The following is a 27,559-nucleotide window of genomic DNA, read 5'->3' as shown; positions in this document are numbered from 1 at the left end:
TAGCTAATCCAAATGTATAATTTTAAAAGGCTAATTGATCATTAGAAAACCCTTTTGCAATGATGTTAGCACAGCTGAAAACTGTTGTCCTGATTTAAAGAAGCAATAAAACTGGCCTTCTTTAGACTAGTTGAGTATATGGAGCATCAGCATTTATGGGTTCGATTACAGGCTCAAAATGGCCAGAAACAAAGTACTTTCTTCTGAAACTCGTCAGTCTATTCTTGTTCTGAGAAATGAAGGCTATTCTATGCGAGAAATTGCCAAGAAACTGAAGATCTCGTACAACGCTGTGTACTACTACCTTCACAGAACAGTGCAAACTGGCCCTAACCAGAATAAAAAGAGGAGTGGGAGGCCCCGGTGCACAACTGAGCAAAAGGACAAGTACATCAGAGTGTCTAGTTTGAGAAACAGACGCCTCACAAGTCCTCAACTGGCAGCTTCATGAAATAGTACCCGAAAAACACCAGTCTCAACGTCAACAGTGAAGAGGTGCCTCCGGGATGCTGGCCTTCTAGGCAGAGTTGCAAAGAAAAAGCCATATCTCATACTGGCCAATAAAAAGAAAAGTTTAAGATGGGCAAAAGAACACAGACACTGGACAGAGGAATTCTGCCTAGAAGGCCAGCATCCCGGAGTCTCCTCTTCACTGTTGACGTTGAGACTGGTGTTTTGCAGGTACTATTTAATGAAGCTGCCAGTTGACGACTTGTGAGGCGAGCAGGGGTTCCCACTTAAGGACTTGTGAGGAGGGGTTCCCACTTAAGGACAATTTCACCCAAAATAGTATTTTATTTAGCAAAAAAAGTTGTGTGTAGTTTCAGTTATTATAGCTACACTACTACATGACAAAAAGTTATTAACTACCGAAAGCACTACCAAGATTTCAATGTTCAACTATACCACCAAGCTACTGCAACATGCAGTTTAATTACTAGTTAGACTACATGTAGTTCACCACTCCCCAACACTGAGCATGAGTGAGTTTGAAGTGGTTTTCAACTAAAGTACTTGAGACTGAAGTAGACACATCGACAATTATTGAAAAACACTTATGCCACCCTGTGGGGAAAAAAGTGAACACAGACCATATTGGCCTGCTCCTCTTGTGTGCGATAGAGGGCGCTGCACGTTTGCTTATGGAGAGACAACTTGGAATGTGCAGCGAGCGCAATGATATGTTGGAGGTGTCGAGTTAACGGTTTGGTGCAGCTAAAAGTGTACACTGGATATACTCATACCTAGTCCTAGAGTTTTTGAAGACCTATATGCACTTTATAGAGATCTGCGCCCTTGTTCAATAGCATTTCTAGTCACAATCGTGAACCGCAGGACATCCTCGTCGGCGTGTACTGTAAAGGAGAACGATTTTAACGCAATCATATGACCGCGGCGTACAACTATTTTAGCTAGTAATAGTTATTGTATCAAATTTAATCCTATTACGGCAAAGGTGAACGACTGGTTCCAAGATGTCTGTAGCGGGCTTCAAGAAGCAGTTTTATAAAGCCAGCCAGGTTAGCAAACAACTTTCCTCCCCTCCTAATACAGATTTGTTTCAATAAGTATTAGCTTGCTAATGTTAGTGATTTTACATAACAAACGGGTTAAAAAATAAATCTATCTGAGTTTGCTAGGTAGCTAGCTTGCATGAACTTTTATGAAGTTTAGCTTGCTAGCTAAGTTACTGGCTCGGCTCATTTTGTAGTAACATTAGCTAGTTATACATAGCTCTCTTTTTTGTTCATGTTTTTGTAAGTTATTTAGCTAGTTATCAGTCTTTAATCATTTAATGGGAAAACTAAAGTTAAAACGTGGCAAGAACCTTCCAAAGAATGCCATGATAAACTTGACAGCTAACGTTTGTTAACTAGCCAGCCAGCTCGCTAACGTAAGTTAGCTACTTTTTATGTACTTAGCTAGAATTTCAAGAAAAACACTTCCCAGGTAGTTAGCTATCCTAGTACACACAGCTACCCAGCTAACAGTACTAGTCTAGATAGCTGACAGACCTGACACGTGTACTGTCACTCAACAGGCAAGCTGAGGGTGTACACACCTTCAGGTAACATATTCCAATGTCCTTACTGTTACTAGTCTAAAAAAAAGCTATACCCTGGGGATACCAGGGGCAACATGCTGTTGTGGTTTTGTTAGTTGGCTTGTAGAGCAGAGGTTCCCAAACTTTTTACTCAGCCTCCCATTCTGCCGACCGTTGCCCCACACGTTGGAACACTCTTGTAGAGCATAGGATATCTCTGCTGTAACTAATTTCATTCAAATTCTAATTTCAAAGTGCCAATATCTTGTTGGTTATGTAGACAGAAGATGGATGATTTAAATTTGTTTTCCTCAGTTGGAGCCCTGGCTGATCTGTTCTGAGGGTTGATTACTAATACTTTATTTTATTTATTTTATTTGTTTTAGTATACTGAGACCAAGGTGTCTTTTACAGATGAGCCCTGAATTACAGAAAATACATATATCAAAATAAAAATACTAAACGCAAGCAGAAAGAAAAACACTGTAATAAGGTCGTCAATCAGCGTTCTGAATTTGCCTAGAGGCACCAAAACATCAAATTTCAGAGCATTTAGATTGTTCCACAAATAAGGTGCAAAAAAACTAAAAAAAACTGAGATGAAAGGAATTTCCAGCGTTAGCCATCCCTTAGACCGGGTCTGGTAACTCATATGTCTAAAGTGTAGTGATAAGTACAGTGGGACTTTTTGTAAAAGGGCTTTATAAATGAAAACATAGCAATGTATCAACCTACTTTTGAGTCAGTCTCATCCTGTCCCTGTTGATCTCAGCAGGAAAGACTTTTGCTTTATACCCCAATATCCTTTTAGGAGCGGGCTCAGATCCCCTTTGAGGAGATAAAAAGAGGAATATGAAGAGATAGGGAAAAGAGTCAATCCATTGGGAAGACAGAACGTGAAAGAGGAAATGGAGGGCCAAAACTGCAGTGTTTGTGCGTGTGTGCGTGTATGTATGTACTGTATTTTTTTACATTTGTTTGCGTGCATGTGTTACAGGGGGCTAAGAGAGAGAAATGATGTGCGTTCTTCCTGATTGGACTGCAATGCAGTTTCATAGGAGTCAATAATGCCTGACGCCAACAAGAAATATGACTCTCCCCTGCAAGGCACAAAATAATATGCTTATTCAGAGCATGCAGTTGTGTTGTCACTAGCAATGACTGCATGTGATTGGAAATAGGCCTACTTGTAGGAATTGGTTTCATATGTTTTCTGCAGCACTGTTTTTCTGTTCTTATGGAATGCAGGAAGTTGGCATTAGAAAATGAATATAGCTGCAGCACCCCGTAGCACACGCCCATGTTTTTGTTTTTTTACTATCCCCTTTTCACCACATTTTACAAACCTGTCAAACATGGCCTACACATTATTCAACTTGTGTACGCACACATACCAAGTGTCATAATTAATACTTAATTTGACTATCGATATCTGAATGAAATGCCTTTCATTGTCCTGCAGCATCACTAGCATACTTTGCAACACGTACAGGGAAGTTGGTGGGAATGTGAGAGGAAATGGTGGGTCAGAGTAGAATCTGCAGATGGCTGATCCTATCATATTCACTCACAAAGGGAGCAGTCAGCTGAAGGATCATATGCCGCTCAAAAGGTTAAGTTAACATGTACAGTGGCATTGGCCCCTGTCGCTTATAGGCTAGTTACATATACTCTTTACAGACAGACTTTACATTATGTTACCACATTCTTGCCAGGATAAGCCTTTTATATGTCCCGTGCCCATGCCAGCAAGTGTGGGAGTAGACGTTTATTTTAATAAAACTATTGACTATACACCATCACAAAGAAATTCAGTATTAAATTGTTTCTGGCAGGTCCTAAGAAACATAAGACTAATAAAATGTATTTCCAAAATAATAAATGTATTTTGAGTTTAATTATGCTACTGGTTTGTGCAGCCTGTATGGCTACGCCATGCACATGAAATCAATAATTTTGTTCATTAAACAGACAAGACACACTTGGGCTACCCTGATCAAATTCAACACACACACATTATAGGGTAAGAAAATTATAACAGAATAAAATACAACAAATATTTTTCCCACACAACTTGCGGCACAGCAACGTGTGGAACTGCTCTCATATATTTTTTTAAAAATATTAAAAGGTGAGATTTTTAAATGGAGCCCAAGGCAAGCCCATGCTTTTTTGATCCAACTTTCATCAGGCGTAGGATCTTACACTCAATGTGTCTTCATGATACCAGTGATAGAAAAGTACCCAATTGTTATACCTGCGTAAAAGTAAAGATACCTTAATAGAAAATGACTCAAGTGAAAGTCACCCAATAAAATACTACTTGAGTAAAAGTCAAAGTATTTGGTTTTAAATATACTTAAGTATCAAAAGTAAATGTAATTGCTAAAATATACTTAAGTATAAATCATTTGACATTTCTTATTTTTATTTACTGACAGCCAGGGGCACACTCCAACACAGACATAATTTACAAACAAAGCATTTGTGTTTAGTGAGTCCACCAGATCAGAGGCAGTAGAGATGACCAGTGATGTTCTCTTGATAAGTCTGTGAATTTGACCATTTTCCTTTCCTGCTAAGCATTTGAAATGTAACAAGTACTTTTGGGTGTCAGGGAAAATGTATGGAGTAAAAAGTACATAATTTAATTTAGGAATGTAGTGAAGTAAAAGTTGTCAAAAATATAAATGGTAAAGGACATGCCCCAAAAAACAACTTAAGTAGTACTTTCAAGTATTTTTACTTATGTACTTTTCACCACTGGCAAAAAGTTGGCGTGATGCTAAAGTTGGTGGGGAAATGCCTTGGTTTGAAAGGTGTATTACACACAGAGCACTAACTGATCAATTGTATATTTGGATGCAAATTTTAGAAAATTTTGCTGCCAACTAACTGACCCTCATTAACCGGTCAACAAATGGTTACATTTTTTCCCAGCAGGAAAATTATGTGAACAACTTAAAATGCTATGCATGCCAACAAGGAAGGGACATCTTTAATTAAGAGCTTAATTTAAACGTTCAACAATAGGAAGCCTATCGTCTTACAGTCGAAAGGTTATAGCCTATTATTGAGCATGCAACTCCTGTAATGGAAGTAGCTAATATACTAAACAAAAATATAAACGCAACATGTAAAATGTTGGTCCCATGTTTCATGAGCTGAATTAAAAGAACCCAGACATTTTCCATATGCACAAAAGGCGTATTTCTCTCATGTTGTGCAGAAATTTGTTTACATTCCTGTTAGTGAGCATTTCTCCTTTGTCAAGATAATCCATCCACCTGACAGGTGTGGCAAATCAAGAAGATGATTAAACAGCGTGATCATTCCATAGGTGCCCATTGTGCTGGGGACAATAAAAGGCCACTCTAAAATGTGCGGTTTTGTCACACAACACAATGCCACAGATGTCTCAAGTTTTGAGGGGGCGTGCAATTGGCATGCTGACTGCAGGAATGTCCACCAGAGCTGTTGCCAGAGAATTGAATGTTCATTTCTCTACCATAAGCCACCTGAAACATCATTTTAGAGAATTCTAACAGAGATGAAAATCTGTTAGAAACGTAGAAAGAGGGGAATTTAATAGCAACGACTACAATGGGTTGCTAATATGACTAGCATTATTTAGAGTGAAGTAAAATGTTTAGGTTTCAAACAATTATACTGCCTCAAGCTTACATTGCAGAGTGGATGGTGACGCGCTGATAGCCTGCCTACAGGTGACTGTCGCCTAGGCACTCGAATGGCGAATGGGACGCCTTAATTACGAGTTGAGATTGAGAAATACAATTGTTTTTAATTGTGCCTATCAAAACAGTTTTTACCATGCGATTGCATTTAGAATTGTTATTTTTTACGCAATGACTGGGCTTATAAAAGCACGTTTCACCCCAGTACAAGCTTTTTGAGGAGCTGCTCTTATGCCATCTGACAGGGGATGGGCTATTCTGCTTCTCAAACTAGACTCTGTATGCTGTGTGCATGTGATAACATGCATGACAACTAATGAAAATACACAAGCACCAATTGAATTCCACAAAATGATGCAAATTTACAATTTTTATGTCTCTGCATCCAGTATTGAAGAACTTGCTATTCCCAAAGACTTCCAGTCATTGCGCTAATGTTAGTTAGCAATTTATGTAATTCTAGAAAAGCCACTTCCTTCAAACTGAACGCAGACACATAACATGGTATCCACAAGTTCTTCTGACTCTGGGGAAGTAGATAAAGGGCTTCATTGCCAAAGTCTCTAACTATCACTTTAAGAGTAAGCAAGCCTATATGAAGTAAACAAGCCTATGTGCCACACCACAACTACATTTCTGCTGTAGGCATTGGAGACCTCATACTATAAATGGCACAGGCACAGCCATGTCTCTCAAATAATACATTCTTTGTAGGATGCTTTATTTCTAAATTCTCACATGTTGCATAATCTCACATTGTGTGACTACATCAAGATGTATAGGCCTATCATGACATTGTATGTTCATTTGGCCAGCAGGTTTCCATTGTTCTTCACAGCCAAGTTGTCCCCTCAGGGTCTTTGGGGCCAGTGTGAGGCTGATGATCGGTGTGTGATTCCTTTAGGTGTCAGTTCAGTTCTGAAATGTTTTTCTATAATGTTGTGTAAAAGGATACCACAAGCCTGGCAGTGGTTGGCCCATTGTTAAGGAGGCAGATGACTCACTATTACGTAGTCTCGCTCCCAATAAGATTACAATCACACCATTATCTGTGTAAAAGAGATGCTATTTTCAGGCGTCAGTGATGTGCTCTCCCTCTTAATCTAGCTAGCAGTAGCAGCCGAGTAAGTGGCCTTGTGTGTCTGCCTCACGGCATAGCTGAAATGAATCAATTTCTTTTGGTGTGGAGTTTTTTTGTTTGTTTGATATACTTTAAAAAAACAGCTGTAGGCCAACTTTTTTTATTCTAAGAATCCCCCCAGGTCTATGAAAGGCTAACACAGCCACCATCCATGATGTTTTGACAACGTAGCCGTTTTGTGGTTAGGAAGACTTGGAGAGCTGAACACTCCCACCTGTTGATGGAAAGCAAAAATGTGTTTTTATGGGCTAAGACACGGATTCTATTAGCTCCAGCACGGTAACTGTGGCTGTTGCTCTTTGTCCCTGCTCAGATTCCTCTATATGAGTCACTTTCCCCTCTCCTATATCCCTCAGTCAGTGAACTTTCTACCCCAGATGCTGTGTGGGTTCAGGTTATCCATTCTCTGGCTTACACATTAGGTGCGGGATCAGTAGCAGCATGAACATTAAGTCATCACTTTGTTTGCTGCGTATCCATTTCTACCATCAGATCTGACACTCAGTGTAAAAGCAGTGTACAAGTGTGGTAACAACAATTGGTACTATGAAGTACATATTTTCTGAACCACCATACAGTGCTTTGTTCACTCTGGTACATTCTTTGCCCAATGCAAACCACAATCATGTCCTCCCCCTGAAGTAGATAGGCATAACTCATTGTGGACTGTTTCAGTAAACCCAAATGCCACGTGATCATCGTGTCACAGAACCAAAAACATGATAATTTTGCTCTCACCAAGCTCACTTTTTTTGTGACTGTATTGAATGTTAGTTAAATGTAAAGTTGCAATATGCAACTTTTTGGGCGACCCAACCAAATTCACATAGAAATGTAAGTTATAGATCTGTCATTCTTATTGAAAGCAAGTCTATGAAGCGAGATTTGTTCTATGTGTGCCATTTCTATGCTTCCCGGTCTTAAGTTGAGTTTTTTGCGTCTTTTAGTTTCGACTTTGTACACCAGCTTCAAACAGCTGAAAAAAATGATATTTTTGGTTATGGAAAATATATTTCACAGTTTAGATGGTACAATGATTCTCTACACTATACTTGCTTGTTTTGTGTCACAAACTGAAAGTAGGCGAACTATTAGAATTTTAGCAGAGCAAGGTCTTCATAGGGCATCTTTAATTACTGTAATCTAAAGGCAGGCTAGCTTCTGCACCCACCAAGTGCCTATAGGCAAACTAGTTTGTTACATTTGCAAAAAGGCTGAGAGAGGTGGAAATGCATAGCCTAAACGTCTCCCCTAGTTAGAGTGAAGCCCCTCACGGGGACCAGTACGAAAATATATACTGTACACTCACTACTTACTGTAAGTCGCTCTGGATAAGAAGATCTGCTAAATGACAAAAATGTAAATGGCTGGTCATGTATGGGCCTCAGAAAGGACAGGAGTAGTGGGTAGATGTTGTGCCTTGTCACTGGAATTGTCTGCTGCAGAACCATCCCATTGTCCCCACGTGCAGTTGTTTTTTTCCCTGGTCATAATTGAGTAAGCTAGACCTTCCTAACATGTTTAGGACTGACATGGCAGAAAGGAGAGAAAATGTATGCTACTTGCATGACAAAGAATTACCAGTAGCCTATGGGGAAATAAAAAAACATACAAACTCATGGCATATGATGTGCCACAGAACGTTTTTAAACTGGAATGGCTGACTACAGTACGTGACCTAAAACATGCTGCATATGTACTAAGTTTCGTCTTGAAAGGGTGCCTAATTTGATTTAAATTAGCATAGTGGTTTACGTCACATCAAAAACATTGGATATTGTCATTGTTCAAATAAACATTTCCAGAAAGTGGTACAGTCAAGACATCCAATTGCCCTGTGTGTCTTGATATACATTCATATTTGTTGTGTAACTGTGATGTCATGGTCGTCATATGGAACTTGCAACAGGTCGAAGCTGAAAATGATTTATTGATGACTTTACTACATACTGTATTGTAGTCAGATACAGTAGTTGAGAGAGGATAATCTCTATTGTACATTTTATGAGGGAGGAAGCAAAACTGAGCCAGAGAGGAGCGGTGGGATAGGGTGAATTTGTTTTACACGTGTCCAGTGTAAAGTGCAGGTATATAAAGCAGTCTTTTTCCACAAGGTGGAAGAAAGAGATAGCGGAAGCTAGGGTAAACGGGTAGGCTGCATTTACTGCTGGGTGGCCTGCCCTGCACACATATTGGTGTCTCACACGACAAGTTACAACATGTTGGGATGAATGTGACGAAGGTCCTGTAGCCTGTGTTGAAAGTTATGAGATGATTCACTACTCTACAGTACATGGTCATTATAGAAATAGTCCTAAAATAAACTGTACAGGATTCCAGCATCTGGTCCTTCTCCTACATCTCTAGAATTCTACTTCAGGTTGATGGAGGCAACAATGATCTACAATGGTCTTTGTCTCTGCACAGGGGTGTATCTGTGTATGAGAGAATGAAGAACTTGTTTCCTACAGGGTTGTGTTTGATGGTGTCAGTCAGATCAGATTGAAGTCAGTTAAGATTAAACTGTTTTGTCTGCTATTAGAACCTAGACTCTTGTGAATGGTGAAACTGGCAAGCTGTATTTTCTTTAAATATGAGAAGTAAGAACTATCATGTGTTGAGGGATCTTTCTGATCCACTTTTATGAACTGCACATGTATTGTGTAACAATGACCCTTTTCTCTCCCACTCTCTGTGCAGATGGTCAGTGAGAAGGTCGGCGGTGCAGAGGGAACGAAACTGGATGAAGACTTCAAAGATTTGGAAAGGGTATAATACCTCTGACTGTACATTTAAAGACCAGTACCTGAAGTAGGCTAGTTACTTAGAATTCAATATATTAGGCCTATCCAGAGCCATGTATATAAAGAGTTGGGCGATTGTGTTTTCTGTTTGAACGTTCCTAGAATGGCACTTTCTCCTCCATAGACGTTAAGTAATAAGCCAAATACATTTAAAATCAGTTTTTCACAATTCCTGACATTTAATCCTAGTAAAAGTTCCATGTCTTAGGTCAGTTAGGATCACCACTTTATTTTAAGAATGTGAAATGTCAGAATAATAGTAGAGAGAATGATTTATTTCAGCATTTATTTCTTTCATCACATTCCCAGTGGGTCAGAAGTTTACATACACTCAATTAGTATTTGGTAGCATTGCCTTTAAATTGTTTAACTTGGGTCAAACGTTTCAGGTAGCCTTCCACAAGCTTCCCACAATAAGTTGGGTGAATTTTGGTCCATTCCTCCTGACAGAGCTGGTGTAACTGAATCTGGTTTGTAGGACTCCTTGCTCGCACACGCTTTTTCAGTTCTGCCCACAAATTTTGTATAGGATTCAGGTCAGGGCTTTGTGATGGCCACTCCAATACCTTGACTTTGTTGTCCACAACTTTGTAAGTATGTTTAGGGTCATTGTCCATTTGGAAGACCCGTTTGCGATCAAGCTTTAACTTCCTGACTGATGTCTTGAGATGTTGCTTCAATATATCCACATAATTTTCTTCCCTCATGATGCCATCTATTTTGTGAAGTGAACCAGTCCCTCCTGCACCAAAGCAACCCCACAACATGATGCTGCCACCCCCGTGCTTCACGGTTGGGATGGTGTTCTTCGGCTTGCAAGCATCCTCCTTTTTCCTCCGAACATAACGATGGTCATTATGGCCAAACAGTTGTATTTTTGTTTCATCAGACCAGAGGACATTTCTCCAAAAAGTACGATCTTTGTCCCCATGTGCAGTTGCAAACCGTAGTCTGGCTTTTTTATGGCGGTTTTGGAGCAGTGGCTTCTTCTTTGCTGAGCGGCCTTTTAGGTTATGTCGATATAGGACTCATTTTACTGTGGATATAGATACTTTTGTACCCGTTTCCTCCAGCATCTCCACAAGGTCTTTTGCTGTTGTTCTGGGATTGATTTGCACTTTTTGCACCAAAGTACGTTCATATTTAGGAGACAGAACGCGTCTCCTTCCTGAGCGGTATGACGGCTGCGTGGTCCCATGGTGTTTTTACTTGCGTACTATTGTTTGTACAGATGAACGTGGTGCCTTCAGGCGTTTGGAAATTGCTCCCAAGGTTGAACCAGACTTGTGGAGGTCTACAATTTTCTTTCTGAGGTCTTGGCTGATTTCTTTTGATTTCCCCATGATGTCAAGCAAAGAAGCACTGCGTTTGAAATACATCCACAGGTACACCTCCAATTGACTCAAATTATGTCAATTAGCCTATCAGAAGCTTCTAAAGCCATAACATAATTTTCTGGAATTTTCCAAGCTGTTTAAAGGCACAGTCAACTTAGTGTATGTATACTTCTGACCCACTGGAATTGTGATACAGTGAAATAATCTGTCTGTGAACAATTGTTGGAAAAATTACTTGTGTCATGCACAAAGTAGATCTCCTAACCGACTTGCCAAAACTATAGTTTGTTAACAAGAAATTTGTGGAGTGGTTGAAAAACAAGTTTTAATGACTCCAACCTAAATGTTAGTGTAAGACTTCAACTTCAAGCTGTATATATACTCAGCAAAAAAAGAAACATCCTCTCACTGTCAACTGCGTTTATTTTCAGCAAACTTAACATGTGTAAACATTTGTATGACAGACATATACAAGATTCGAACAACTGAGACATAAACTGAACAAGTTCCACAGACATGTGACTTACAGAAATTAAATAATGTGTCCCTGAGCAAAGGTGGGTCAAATCAAAAGTAACAGTCAGTATCTGGTGTGGCCACCAGCTGCATTAGGTACTGCAGTGCATCTCCTCCTCATGGACTGCACCAGATTTGCCAGTTCTGCTGTGAGATGTTACCCCACTCTTCCACCAAGATCGGCAAGTTCCCGGACACTTCTGGGGGAAATGGCCTAGCCCTCACCTCCGATCCAACAGGTCCCAGACGTGTGTCAATGGGATTGAGATCCGGCTCTTCGCTGGCCCATGGCAGAACACTGACATTCCTGTCTGCCAGGAAATCACGCACAGAACAGAGCAGTATGGCTGGTGGAAGTATTGTCATGTGGCTGAGGTCATGTCAGGATGAGCCTGCAGGAAGGGTACCACATGAGGGAGGAGGATGTCTTCCCTGTAACGCAACAGCGTTGAAGATTGCTTGCAATGACAAAAGCTCAGTCCGATGATGCTGTGACACACCGCCCCAGACCATGACGGACCCTCCAGCGTCAAATCGATCCCGCTCACAGAGTACAGGCCTCGGTGTAACGCTCATTCCTTCGACGATAAACGCGAATCGGACCATCACACTGGTGATACAAAACCGCGACTCGTTAGTGAAGAGCACTTTTTGCCAGTCCTGTCTGGTCAGCGACGGTGGGTTTGTGCCATAGGCGACGTTGTTACAGGTGATTTCTGGTGAGGATCTGCCTTACAACAGGACTACAAGCCCTCAGTCCAGCCTCTCTCAGCTATTGCGGACAGTCTGAGCACTGATGGAGGATTGTGCGTTCCTGGTGTAACTCGGGCAGTTGTTTTTGCCATCCTGTACCGGTGTGATGTTCAGATACGATCCTGTGCAGGTGTTGTTACACGTGGTCTGCCACTGCGAGGATGATCAGCTGTCCGTCCTTCTCCCTGTAGCGCTGTCTTAGCGTCTCACAGTCGGACATTGCAATTTCTTGCCCTGGGACCCTGGGCATCTTTCTTTTGGTGTTTTTCAGAGTCAGTAGAAAGGCCTCTTTAGTGTCCTACGTTTTCATAACTGTGACTTAATTGCCTACCGTCTGTAAGCTGTTAGTGTCTTAACGACCGTTCCACAGTTGCATGTTCAATTAATTAATTAGTTGTTTTTTTTTTTGCTGAGTTTATATATGTGTGTGTGTGTGTGTGTGTGTGTGTGTGTGTGTGTGTGTGGTGTGTGTGTGGTGTGTGTTGTGTCGATACCGTCAAAAGTTTGGACACACCTACTCATTCCATCTATACAGCCACATTCACAAAACATTACGAGAACATGGGTTAGGGTTATTCTTTGTGAACAGTCTCAGTTTGCACACTGTGTACAGTGTATCAGTATAGTATTCATGTGGGAGCCCTGTGTATAGATACATGTTATACATAGAGGGAGTGGCAGATTGTAAGAGCACCTGCCTTTGCTGCTCCGGTCAACTGTCACGGAGAACTCCAGCAATCAACAACCAAAGCCATCACTTACACACCTTCAGTGAAGGAACATGATTGGTTGTTTCACAAAGTAATTTTCATTTAGCAGTACAATATAGTGACAATATTTCATTACCTTTTTCATAGCCTGTTTGGTAACTAGTCTCATCACAAATAAAGGATTTGGAAGATGGGGAAGACATGGTGCATATCCAAAATCTGGTTTACCCACTACTTACTTAAACTGAATACTGTGCACTAATCATACTACATACTATTTAGAACGTACTATTTACTAAAAACCAATGCAGTGATCAACACATATCCACATACTACTCAACCACACAGAAGGGGTCATCTAATGCGCAAACGCACTTCTTCCCTGCCATTCGTTACTTTTTGTAGAGCGCGTGCACTTCCCATATTCAGATTATCAGCTGTTGTCAACCACGTGAAAAGACAATTCTCTTCCTTAATAGTGTGAAGCGAATTGTACTAGAGGAAAAGCCTAAATAAGTATCCTGGCATTTTAAAGCATACTAAATTTCACATACTATAAAACTTTATTTTTTGCATACCCAAAATGCATACTATTTAGAATGCAAGTATGTGTATTTGGACACAGCCATGGCGTTTCATATTTCCTTATGGTTGTTAGTGATGTCCCCTGTGTTTTGTAGAAAGTAGATGTGACCAGCAAAGCTGTGGTGGAGGTAATCTCCAAAACCTCTGAGTACCTACAGCCCAACCCAGGTGAGACTACGCACCAGGAAGAGACTGCATTAATAACAATTGTGTTATTGTGTAAAATGTATTTCCTGCTAAATCACAGAAAAAATGTTTGGACACACCTACTCATTCAAGGGTTTTTCTTAATTTAAAAAAAACTATTTTCTACATTGTTGAATAATACTGAAGCCATCAAAACTATTAAATAACACATATTGAGTCATGTAGTAACCAAAAAGTATATTTGAGATTTTTCCTTGATTGATGACAGCTTTGCACACTCTTGGCATTCTCTCAACCAGCTTCATGAGGAATGCTTTTCCAACAGTCTTGAAGGAGTTCCCACATATGCTGAGCACTTGTTGGCTGCTTTTCCTTCACTCTGTGGTCCACCTCATCCCAAACCATCTCAATTGGGTTGAGGTCGGGTGATGGTGAAGGCCAGGTAATCTGATGCAGCACCATCACTCTCTTTCTTGGTCAAATAGCCCGTACACAGCCTGGAGGGTCATTCGCCTGTTGAAAAAGAAATGATAGTTCCACTAAGCCCAAACCAGATGGGATGGTGTATCGCTGCAGAATGCTGTGGTAGCCATGCTGGTTAAGTGTGCCTTGAATTCTAAATAAATCACTGACAGTGTCATCAGCAAAGCACTATCTCATCTCCTCCTCCATGCTTCACGGTGGGAACCACACATGTGGAGATCATCCGTTCACCTACTCTGCGTCTCACAAAGACACGGCGGTTGGAACCAAAAATCAGGAATTTGGACTCATCAGACCAAAGGACAGATTTCCACCGGTCTAATGTCCATTGCTCGTGTTTCTTGGCCCAAGCAAGTCTCTTCTTCATATTGGTGTCCTTTAGTAGTGGTTTCTTTGCACCAATTCGACCATGAAGACCTGATTCACGCAGTCCCCTCTGAAAAGTTGATGTTTATGTGTCTGTTACTTGAATTCTGTGAAGCATTTATTTGGGCTGCAGTTTCTGAGGCTGGTAACTCTAATGAACTTATCCTCTGCAGCAGAGGTAAATCGGGGTCTTCCTTTCCTGTGGCGGTTCTCATGAGAGACAGTTTCATCAAAGAGCTTGATGGTTTCTGCGACTGCACTTGAAGAAACTTTCAAAGTTCTTGAAATGTTCCTTATTGACTGACTTTCATGTCTTAAAGTAATGATGGACTGTCATTTCTCTTTGCTTATTTGAGCTGTTCCTGTTCTTGTTCTTTTACCAAATAGGGCCATCTTCTGTATACCACCCCAACCTTGTCACAACACAACTGATTGGCTCAAACACATTAAGAAGGAAAGAAATTCCACAAATTAACTTTTAAAAAGGCACACCTGTTAATTGAATTGCATTCCAGGTGACTACCTCATGAAGCTGGTTGAGAGAATGCCAAGAGCATGCAAAGCTGTCATCATGGCAATGGGTGGCTACTTTGAAGAATCTTAAATATAAAATATATTTTGACTTAACCTTTTTGATTACTACGTGACTCCATATGTGTTTCATAGTTTTGATGTCTTCACTATTATTCTACAATGTAGAAAATAGTAAAAAATTAAGAAAACGCTGGAATGAGTAGGTGTCCAAACTTTTGACTGGTACTGTATGACTAAGTACCACCTCTCCATCTGACTCGTTCTCCATCCCATCCTTTCTCTGCATCCCTCTCCTCCATTCCCCCTCTCAGCGTCGCGGGCGAAGCTCTCTATGTTGAACACCATGTCTAAGATCAGAGGCCAGGTGAAGAACCCAGGCTATCCCCAGGCTGAGGGCCTGCTGGGAGAGTGTATGGTCAAGTACGGCCGGGACCTAGGGGAGGAAACCAACTTTGGTACGTTGTGTGTGTGTGTGTGTGTGTGTGTGTGTGTGTGTGTGTGTGTGTGTGTGTGTGTGTGTGTGTGTGTGTGTGTGTGTGTGTGTGTGTGTGTGTGTGTGTGTGTGTGTGTGTGTGTGTGTGTGTGTGTGTGTGTGTGTGTGTGTGTGTGTGTGTGTAGATGGCACCAGTTATGTGGAGTGTTGTTTTTCATTTGTACATTTGACTAAGCTTCTGCTCTTGCTCTGTGTAAGGTGGGGCTCTAGTAGATGCGGGGGATACCATGAAGAGGCTGGCGGAGGTGAAGGACTCTCTAGACATAGACGTTAAACAGAACTTCATCGATCCATTACAAAACCTGTGTGACAAGGACCTTCGAGAGATACAGGTACTGTACTACATTACACACTTATCCATCTGCTGCAGAAATCAATATCTTTGTCATCTCTAGAATTTACATCCCCCATACCTTCATCTCCCCTCTCCTCATCTACCCATCCCTTCTCCTCTCCCCATCGTCCTCTCCTCCCGTCCCCCAGCACCATCTGAAAAAGCTGGAGGGAAGGCGTCTGGATTACGACTATAAGAAGAAGCGCCAAGGGAAGATCCCAGACGAGGAGCTAAGACAGGCCCTGGAGAAGTTCCACGAGTCTAAAGATGTGGCCGAGACCAGCATGTACAACATACTGGAGACTGACGTGAGTAGTATCTGTCTGTGGGTGGGGGTGTGGTTCTGTCCCGTGATAACATTCATAATGTCAATGGAAACACCCAGCCTATTATCAACCTAATGTTTATGGTTTAATTATCAGTATTGTTTCTCTGGGAAAGAGATCAGGGGGAATCAGTGTCACCTCAAGGTCATTTGTTCAATAAGCTTTACTGGTTAAATCCACTCTTCGCCACCATAACGAGTGTCACCTGCAGCATGAATCAATTTAGGTCAAAATGAAATATAATCTATGTACAGTCCTAATCAGCAGAGCAGCTCCATGGCCTATGTGTACTATGGTTAGCCTGCCCTCCCATCTGTTTAGGGTGTATGTAAATACAATACTGTTTTCACTCACACCGTTAAACAGATTATATATTAACCACAATGTGATACTGGATATCCAGGGGGAATGCCACTGTTACTACTCGTGTGTATCAAGGTAACCATGGGCCTGGTCCTTGTATGCTTGTATGTCGGTTTGTGTTTTAGTGTGTACTAGGGATGTGGCAAATGGAGAGAATTTTTTTAAAATCGATTTTCAGTTTTAAATGTTTTTATTTTTTAATCATAAAATTCCACATGAATTCACAATGCAGCTGCACTACTGCCAGCAACAGTTTGGGTCTGATGGTGCACCCCTTTCATGATGGTTAAGCATTGCACCTGTACTACTATTACTCTACCTCAATTCCACCTCGCAAAGTTTGCATTTCCTTCTCATTTAACTTCTCAAAGTATTGCCCTACAGGACTTTGCTGCTGTTGCTTGCCTTTCTCTGCCATTATTCCAATTGTTAACAACGATGATGTAGGCCTAGTGGTGGAGAGTCGACTCCAAAATAATTGAAAAGTCGACTCTCCATTTCTGAGTGTCAAGACTCAGTATTTTTGGAATGGACAAGACAGATTAGTTGCCGTACTTCCGAGACCACAAACACTTGCGTCTTTCATAGCGAGATAGCAAGGGACGGAGAGCGAGGGGAGGGGCATAGTATAGGCAGGTTGGCCTACACGCAGACAGTCAGAACCATGCACTAGGCCTTTCTATCGGCATTCAAAAGCTGGATCTCGCAATGTCTCGCAACTTCAGTAAAGTCATCATCAATGGATAGGCTAGGATATTGAGATGAGCAACACTTTGCTTTCACACAGTCACACACAGTATCTGCGCTGTTCACAGTATCTGCGCTGTTTACAGCGTGTTGGCTAGGGCACCTCAACGGTGGCTAAGTTGAGCCTCATGTTTAAAGGCTCTTAAAGTGGAACTGACAGCGTTTTAGCAACATGAAATCGTATAAAAAAATTGTTAATATACTCCCACAGGAAGAATGACATCTTTTTTATTTTTTATTTTTTTCTGACAAGCAAGTACTTAGATATGGTCGTTTTCATAAATTCTTAGAATGTTTGTGCATTTGTGAAAATTCAATGGCAATATATAGTGGCAAAGCGGCCGTGCTTTTGGACAATTAATAGATATCGTAATAAAAACGTCTGTCTCGTCCAGGACCAGAGTTTACACAGACCGGTGTGCCATTGCCAATCAGAGCTACAGTAGGCCTTCATGCAAATAAGCCTGTGTGTTTACAGGTACTAGCAAAAGCGCAACTTTAGATCATTAGAACATATTCGCCAAAAATCACAAAATACACCTGAATGTATTTCTGCAAATTCTGCAAAGTCGGAAGTTTAATAACACTTAGGTTGGAGTCATTAAAACTTGTTGTTCAACCACTCCACAAATTTCTTGTTAACAAACTATAGTTTTGGCAAGTCGGTTAGAACATCTACTTTGTGCATGACACAAGTAATTTTTCCAACAATTGTTCACAGACAGATTATTTAACTTATAATTCACTGTATCACAATTCCAGTGGGTCAGAAGTATACATACACTAAGTCGACTGTGCCTTTAAACAGCTTGGACAATTCCAGAAAATTATGTTATGGCTTTAGAAGCTTTTGATAGGCTAATTGACATAATTTGAGTCAATTGGAGGTGTACCTGTGGATGTATTTCAAGGCCTACCTTCAAACGTAGTGCCTCTTTGCTTGACATCATGGGAAAATCAAAATAAATCAGCCAAGACCTCCACAAAAAAAAAATGGTAGACCTCCACAAGTCTGGGTCATCCTTGGGAGCAATTTCCAAACGCCTGAAGGTACCACGTTCATCTGTACAAACAATAGTACGCAAGTATAAACACCATGGGACCACGCAGCCGTCATACCGCTCAGGAAGGAGACGCGTTCTGTCTCCTAAAGATGAATGTACTTTGGTGCGAAAAGTGCATATCAATCCCAGAACAACAGCAAAGGACCTTGTGAAGATGCTGGAGGAAACAGGTACAAAAGTATCTATATCCACAGTAAAACGAGTCCTATATCAACATAACCTGAAAGGCCGCTCAGCAAGGAAGAAGCCACTGCTCCAAAACCGCCATAAAAATGCCAGACTACAGTTTGCAACTGCACATGGGGACAAAGATCGTACTTTTTGTAGAAATGTCCTCTGGTCTGATGAAACAAAAATCGAACTGTTTGGCCATAATGACCGTTTTTATGTTTGGAGGAAAAGGGGGATGCTTGCAAGCCGAAGAACACAAACCCAACCGTGAAGCATTGGGGTGGCAGCATCATGTTGTGGGGGTGCTTTGCTGCAGGAGGGACTGGTGCACTTCACAAAATAGATGGCATCATGAGGAAGAAAATTATGTGGATATATTGAAGCAAGATCTCAAGACATCAGTCAGGAAGTTCAAGCTTGATCGCAAATGGGTCTTCCAGATGGACAATGACCCCAAGCATACTTCCAAAGTTGTGGACAACAAAGTCAAGGTATTGGAGTGGCCTTCACAAAGCCCTGACCTCAGTCTTATAGAAAATTTGTGGGCAGAACTGAAAAAGCATGTGCGAGCAAGGAGGCCTACAAACCTGACTCAGTTACACCAGCTCTGTCAGGAGGAATGGACCAAAATTCACCCAACTTATTGTGGGAAGCTTGTGGAAGGCTACCTGAAACGTTTGACCCAAGTTAAACAATTTTAAAGGCAATGCTACCAAATACTAATTGTATGTAAACTTCTGACCCACTGGGAATGTGATGAAAGAAATAAAAGCTGAAATAAATCATTCTCTCTACTATTATTCTCTTAAAATAAAGTGGTGATCCTAACTGACCTAAGACATGGAACTTTTACTAGGATTAAATGTCAGGAATTGTGAAAAACTGAGTTTAAATGTATTTGGCTAAGGTGTATGTAAACTTCCGACTTCAACTTTAAATATAACGGGAGTCTTCTTTACATTTAAGAACTTTACAGTCCTATTGATCAAACAACTGAAAAGGAAGGCTATCTGTCCCTCAGTTATGCACATCATCAACAGCAAGATCAACAACTAATGCTAGCCAGAACGAGTTGAGCTAAAATATAACAATGGAACATTAGATAAACCCTCTCAAACTTTGCACTGATAGTCAACAGTAGGGGTTCTTCAATTAAATGTTGTCATTTAACGAGAGACAAATCGTGTTCATGCAAATTTATTCACTTGAAAAATACTGAACCAAACATAATTAGATGTAAAATTGCCTGACTAAGATCTCTGCAAAAATGTCAAATTTAATGACAGATTTCTTGAGTTATCATTAATTCTAACTATTTTGAAGAAGTGTATACTGGCTACGGCGTCTCAAGATGGACAAACAGTACTATTGCCATTTATTTATTTTATTATTTTTTTTTTTCTTGCGAAGGTCTTTTAAGGGAGTATACGACACACTCGTTCGGTTCGCTTAGCCGACTCAGCTATGCGCCAGCCAAACTGAAACATGCAGAAGGCTTTAGTTGTTGCTGAAATATACCCACTATGTGGTTTACTTTCTGCATCAATGATATCGCTGTCTAACATTAAATTACACAACTTTCCCCAAGCCCTTCATAGCCCATCATCTAGTTAGGCTATAACACTGAAAATAATGTTTTGTGATAATTGCACTATGATTTGTTTTAATTTAGTGAAGAAAATAAAAATAAAACATTGTTCTTTGGTTAGATAATTTTCTTAACGTTAAGGATCCCAATTTCATTTAAACGTTCACACCCCTAGTGTGTACAGTTAGTAACCATATCCTGCTCTTTGTGTGTGTCTCTGTGCAGATAGAGCAGGTGAGCCAGCTGTCGTCTCTGGTGGAGTCCCAGCTGCAGTACCACAGACAGGCCACACAGATCCTGGACGAGCTCTCAGACAAACTCAGGGACAGGTAGGTACACATGTGTCTCTACTTCCACTGCCCATCTTTCCTGTACAGTCACTTCAAGCTTATGTGTGCAGTGTCATGATAGAGATACAGTAGGCCCACTCACCAATCCCAGCCTCATTCCCAGTCCCGTTACCAGCCCAGCCCCCTCATACTGTCTAGTCACAGCAGCCCTCGCCATAATCTGTCTCAATGTGTGGATCTGCATGGTAACATCCAAGGCCCTTAATCACAGAAAAACGGACACACTGGTTGACCCAGGGGTTTAACTGTTAGCTGTAAAATATATCAGAAGCGTCAAGATAGCCATTCCCTTAGTTTCTTTTAAAATATTTTTATTATGAATTATGTATATTTGAGTACCGTTTCTAATATTGAGTCTACTGATAACTGAGATCTGCCAGGCTGCTCTATCTTTCTTCTCTTCAGGATGAACGAGGCCCAGAACCGACCACGTCGCGAGTACACACCTAAGGCCAAACCCATCTTTGACAGTGACAACCAATCAACCAATGGTGTCTACACGACCTCAGTTGGCCCACCACCCTCCCGCAACTCAGGTAAGACGGTTGCACATGCTACCTACTGTGTATATCAGCTCATCGAAAAGGAATTTCTTTCAAATATTTTACTACTGCAGATTTAGAGATTCACTTCCATACTTTGGAGTGTGGTATGAATGTGTGTGTCTGTCATAGGATGAGTTGGTTGTCTGTGTGTGTGCACATGTGTGTATGTGTGAGCATGCACGTGTATGTGTGAGAGAGGGTGAATGAACAGGAGAGGGGTGCAGGCAGCTTTCAGCTGGTTGCCCTCTTCTCCTGTTGACCTTGTTCCTCTCTTCTTGTGATGTCATCAGTCATCCTTCCTCCACACCAAATTTTTACATTTAAAAAAAAAATGTAACCTTTATTTAACTAGGCAAATCAGTTAAAAACGAATTATTGTTTACAATGACGGGCCTACCAAAAGGCAAAATACCTCCTGTAGGGACAGAGGCTGGGGAAGGGAAATAAATAAATAAATAAATATATATAACCAGACGTGAGTGAGAGTGTGTTTGTTTGTCAGAGACAGCCGACCTACTTTTGTGAAATGGTAGATGCAATCCTATCAGTGAACTACATGTATCAAATCAAAAGCTCTAGAATGTAAGTTCTGTGATTGAAATGATCCATTATTTTGTACTCAAAATATTTAAGTAACAGGTCATTTTAAGAACTCATTCATTTGATTGGGTTCTTCGTTGGGTTTGGTTGTTTCTCTGGTTGAAATGTTTACCAGCTATTTTTAGATACAAAGCCTAGAGCTTTTTGATTGACAGTTTAATGACCTGCACTGACTGCCTCTGAAATGGCACACAGCCACACACATGCTGGTGGACCACCTCAGGCCATAGTCCTGTCACTACAGAGTTTGGACTGAACCCACTTTCAGTTCAATCATTAAATACCCCATAATGTCAAAGTGGAATTATGTTTTTCGAAATTTTTACAAATCAATTAAAAATGAAAAGCTGAAATGTCTTGAGTCAATATGTGTTCAACCCCTTTGTTATGGCAAGCCTAAATAAGTTCAGCAGTTAATTTGCTTAACAAGTCACATAATAAGTTGCACTCTGTTTGCAATGATAGTGTTAACACCCCCAATATCTCTGTACCCCACACAATTATCTGTAAGGTCCCTCAGTCGAGCAGTGAATTTCAAAAACAGATTCAACCACAAAGACCAGGGAGGTTTTCCAATGCCTCGCAAAGAAGGTAGATGGTAGATGGAACAACATTGTAGTTACTCAACAATACTAACCTAATTGACAGAGTGAAAAGAAGGAAAGCCTGTACAGAATAGAAAATATTAAAAAATATGCATCCTGTTTGCAATTAGGCACTAAAGTAATACTGCTAAAAAGGTTGGAAAGCAATTAACTTTTTGCCCTGAATACAAAGTGTTATGTTTGGGGCAAATCCAACACTCTCCATATTTTCAAGCATGATGGTGGCTGCGTCATGTTATGGGTATGCTTGTAATTGTTAAGGACTGGGGAATTTTTCAGGATAAAAATGTAAAGTAATTGAGCTAAGCACAGACACCATCCTAGAGGAAAACTTTGTTCAGTCTGATTTCCACCAGACACTGGGGCAGAAATTCACCTTTCAACAGGACAATAACTAGGGTTTCTGTATTTAATTTTCAATAAAAACATCTTTTCACTTTGCCATTATGGGTATTGTATGTAGATGGGTGAGGAGAAAAAACACATTTAATAAATTTTGAATTCAGGCTGTAACAGCAAAATGTGGAATAAGTCAAGGAATATGAATACACACACAGTACCAGTCATTCCAGGGTTTTTCTTTAGTTTTACTATTGTCTACATTGTAGAATAATAATGTAATATCAAATATATTTTGATTTGTTTAACACTTTTTTTTTACTACATGATTCCATGTGTTATTTCATAGTTTTGATGTCTTCACTATTATTCGACAATGTAGAAAATAGTAAAACAAAAAACCCATGCATGAGTAGGTGTCCACTAGTACTGTGTGTGTGTGTGCCCGAGCGTACGTACGTACGTATTCAAACCTTTTTGACTTTTTCCACATTTTGTTATGTTACGGCCTTATACTAAAATGTATTAAATTGTTTTTTCCCCCTCATCAATCTACATGCTATACCCTATAATGACAAAACAAAAACAGGTTTTTAAACATTTTAGCAAATGTCATAAAATTTAAAAAACGATAACTTTATATAAATATTCAGACCTTATGCAATGAGACTTGAAATTAAGCGCAAAGACAACCTTTTTCCATTGATCATCCTTGAGCTATTTCTACAACTATAACTGTGGTAAAACATTCTATTGAACATGATTTGGAAACCCACACACCTGTCTATATAAGGTCTTACAGTTAGTGCATGTCAGTGGAAAAACCAAGCCATGAGGTTGAGGCACACATCTGGGGAAGGGTACCAAGACATTTCTGCAGCATTAAAGGTCCCCAAGAACACAGTGGCCTCCATTATTCTTAAATGGAAGATGTTTGGTACCACCAAGAATATTCCTAGAGCTGGCCGCCCTGCCAAACTGAGCAATCGGGGGAGAAGGGCCTTAGTCAGGGAGGTGACCAAGAACCCGATAGTCACTCTGACAGAGCTCCAGAGTTTCTCTGTAGAGATGGGAGAACCTTCCAGAAGGACAACCATCTCTGCAACACTCCACCAATTAGGCCTTTATTGCAGACTGGCCAGACGGAAGCTACTCCCCAGTAAAAGGCACATGACAGCCTGCTTGGAGTTTGCCAAAAGGCACCTAAAGGCCACACCACCACCCTGCCCACCACCTAAGCACCATTTTGATCAAAAAAAAAAACCTGTATGATACATCTTTGGGTTAGTGTGTCTCCGAATGTCTCCTAGATTTATGGGTAGGGGATGTGTTGTATTCCACAATAAAAGTGAGTCTCCCATAGACAGTGATGGATCCCTCCCCATATCCAGTGTGTCGTGCCCTGTGCCAACTGCCTGTGGGGTAAGCTGGTACAAAGAGGACATTTTTTGAGACAAAAAGCCTGGTGTTATGGCCATGAGCTGCCTGAGCTCAGAGGGAGATGGATGGCGAGAGGGAGCAGTGCAGGGTCAGAGGGGGATGGCGCGAGGGAATAGTGCAGGGTCAGAGGGGGAGTGAGTGAGTGAGGGGGCAGGGTCAGAAGAACTTCAGAAGGGTTGGTCTCACAGAGATGATGCAAAACACTGTCACTGGGATTGTGACAGCCATCAGTGTGTGGTTTCACTACTTTTGCGTGTTTATGTGTGTGTTAGAATCACCTTTTGGCAGAGATTACAGCTGTGCGTCTTTCTGGTTCTCTAAGAGCTTTCCACGCCTGGATTGTGCAAGATTTGCCAATTTTTATTAATTTCAAAATTCTTCAAGCTCTGTAAAATTGGTTGTTGATCATTGATAGACAACCATTTTCAGGTCTTGCCATAGATTTTCAAGCAGATTTAAGTCAAAACTGTAACTCAGCCACTCAGGAACATTGACTTTCTTCTTGGTAAGCAACTCCAGTGTAGATTTGGCCTTGTGTTTTAAGTTATTGTCCTGCTGACAGATGAACTCATCTCCCAAAATCCTCTAGGATTGTGCCTGTGCCTAGCTCCATTCTGTTTATTTTTTATCCTGGAAAAACTCCCCAGTACTTAACAATAACAAGCATACCCATAACATGATGCAGCCACCACTATGCTTGAAATTATGAAGAGTGGTACTCAGTAATGTGTTGTATTGGACTTGCCCCCAACATAACACTTTGTATTCAGGACAAAAAGTTAATCGCTGTGACACATTTTTTGTATTATTACTGAAGTGCCTAGTTGCAAACATGATGCATGTTTTGGAATATTTATATTCTGTCTAGGATTCCTTTTCACTCTCTCAATTAGTATTGTGGCTTAACTACAATGTTGTTGATCCATCCTCAGTTTAGTCCTATCATAGCCATTAAACTCTTAACTGTTTTAAAGTCATGCTTGGCCTGCCTCATGATGAAATCCCTGAGCGGTTTCCTTCCTCTCCTGCAACTGCATTGGAATGTAGTGATATTCAATGTCTGATATTTATATTTTTTACCAATGTACCAATAGGTGCCGCCCTTTGCGAGGCATTGGAAATCCTCCCTGGTCTTTGTGGTTGAATCTGTGTTTGAAATTCACTGTTTGACTGTGGGACCGTACAGATAATTTTGTGTGGGGTACAGAGATTACGTTGTCATTAAAAAATCATGTTAAACACAATTTCGCAAACAAAGTGAGTCCATGCAACTTATATGACTTGTTCAGCAACAAGCACATTTTTACTCCTGAACATTTCAGCTTTAAATGTTTTATAAAAAAATGTGATACAAATAAAAAGCTTAAGTCCACATTGACATTTATGAGGTATTGTGTGTAGGCCAGTGACAAAAACATCTACATTTAATCAATTTTAAATTCAGGCTGTAACACAACAAAATGTGGAAAATGTCAAGGGGTGTGAGTACTTTCTGAAGGCAATGTATGTACCCATAAAACACTGTGCTATACGATGAATGCCTCTATTGTCCCTGTCTCTTATACACATCTAGATGTGTATAAGAGACAGGTATCTGTGTGAGACGCACACATGATGGAGCAGTGACTGAAGGATGAGGAACAGACTGTCTTACCGTAGTGAGATTGGTTATAGTCCTACATCATGAGCTGGGTAGAAGCAGTCTGCCGTCTTCAGAAGTGCTTAATTGCTTTATTTGCCTCGTGAAATAATAGAACAATAAATGATATTGATTGTTAGATTTCTCATAAAGCTGGTGGAGAATAGCCTAGGCTTAAGCTATGAACTTTCATTCTTATTATTTTGAAGCAGTCTGCCGCTTAAGCTATGAACTTTCATTCTTATTATTTTGAAATCCACAACAATTTTAGGACAACACTGTAGGCTAGAATATTTTGGAAATAAGCTACTGGTCATAACTAAGTATATTTTTTGTCTTTAAGTTTTTCTGATAGGCCTAGTAGGAGGATGGGTTATTGGCCATTTTGTTTTCAACCTCGCATGGAGGGATTTTCCCAGCCTGCATGGATCATTTCTTTCTTAATAAGCTTCAACTGTCATTAGATTTTTCTATAGGCTAATGATATTATTTCTCTCATTAATCCTTTGACTACCTTACATTTTTAGGATATTCAAATAACTGTTTTGAGATGTTACTCTGTTAAATTAATTTGTTGACCAGAACAACACAGGGCTGTATGGGAGGCCAGGTCATCTTTCTAGCACTGTCACTCCTCACACTGTCTGAGCCTGCCGTGTGTTCATTTCACAACCCAGCCACACCTACTAATACTTCAACTACAGTGTGAACCATAAGCTAACAAACAGAGTGCCGTGTGAAAACCTAAAACCATAATCTGACGGTCCAGCTCTGTTAGACAGCAGAAGGAGGGTGGGATGTATGGACATAGAGAGATGGGATTAGTCTATCACTGTCTGGTATGATGTGCACTTTTTCAACCTTCTCTCTCCGTTTTCCATCCCTCTCGCCTCCTTTCTCCTCTTTCTGTCGTTCAGTTTCAGAACAGCCATGCTGTAAGGCGCTGTATGACTTTGACCCGGAGAATGAGGGAGAGCTGGGCTTCAAGGAGGGCGATATCATCACCCTGACCAATCAGATCGATGAGAACTGGTATGAAGGCATGCTTCACGGCCAATCAGGATTTTTCCCTCTCAACTACGTGGAGATTGTCGTCCCCCTGACAAACTAAAGAGTGCCTTAGAGTACGTGAGAGAGGGAATGAGGAGCCAGTTGAATCTGTGGGACAGATCCTAGAGTCTTCGTCCTCATCTTCACCATCATCACAGACGCACCTGTACTCTTTGGCACGTTTTCATCTTCACATTTGAAGGAGGAAAATTGGAAAATGGTGGCTTCTCACATTCCAGTTCAAAGAAAAAGAGATTTGAATATGATCCCCCTGCCCTACAAGCGAAAACGGAAGACTGACATTCGGACACAGACATGAAGAACCTGACTCAACCAGACTAACATTTTAAAGTAACGTTTTCTGTCAACCACAGATATCTCTACAGAAAATAGAAGTTTCACATGAAATGTATCAAAATTTAAATGGTAACAATTTATTATTGAATGTAAAGTTACGTACCTGTAAGCAGCAGAAGACATTAACATCTGCAGTTTAGCTGGTTCTGACTGTAAACTATACCACTTGTAAAGCCTTGTCTTTTTATTTTTCGTAGTTTCAAAACAAAAAATGTATTTCACACATCCCACATTTCTCTAAGTCCCACATTTTAGTATGGACTCTGCTGAATATTCGCCTTATTTACAAGGCAAGTATGTTGGACACTGCAAAGGCACAGCCTTGCAAATAGTCGATTTTGACTGGACTACATCTCTTGAAGCCCCCTGCTGGCCAGGCTAACACAACCATCCTCCTCAGTAAACAACTACAGCAATGCCTTGTACTAATGAT

At 40.6% G+C, this 27,559-nt stretch overlaps 1 protein-coding gene across 2 annotated transcripts; it reads left to right on the top strand.

Moving 5' to 3' along the window:
* The first annotated feature begins 1,247 nt into the window (after positions 1–1,247).
* LOC111972136 (endophilin-A2) lies at positions 1,248–27,559 on the top strand. Of its 2 annotated transcripts, XM_023999005.2 has the most exons (9): positions 1,248–1,520; positions 9,581–9,649; positions 13,681–13,753; positions 15,427–15,570; positions 15,807–15,940; positions 16,092–16,250; positions 20,427–20,530; positions 20,957–21,087; positions 26,637–27,559. In XM_023999005.2, exons 1-9 carry the CDS (start codon positions 1,476–1,478, stop codon positions 26,828–26,830), a joined length of 1,053 nt encoding a protein of 350 aa, XP_023854773.1. In that variant the 5' UTR covers positions 1,248–1,475; the 3' UTR covers positions 26,831–27,559. The 2 variants fall into 2 exon arrangements, with proteins under 2 accessions (XP_023854773.1, XP_023854774.1); XM_023999006.2 differs by lacking the exons at positions 1,248–1,520; positions 13,681–13,753.

Source organism: Salvelinus sp. IW2-2015, linkage group LG13, assembly GCF_002910315.2.
Source record: "Salvelinus sp. IW2-2015 linkage group LG13, ASM291031v2, whole genome shotgun sequence".
NCBI classification, from domain to species: domain Eukaryota; kingdom Metazoa; phylum Chordata; class Actinopteri; order Salmoniformes; family Salmonidae; genus Salvelinus; species Salvelinus sp. IW2-2015.
Note: the sequence above shows the minus strand (reverse complement) of the source record. Positions and strands in the feature narration are given on the sequence as shown.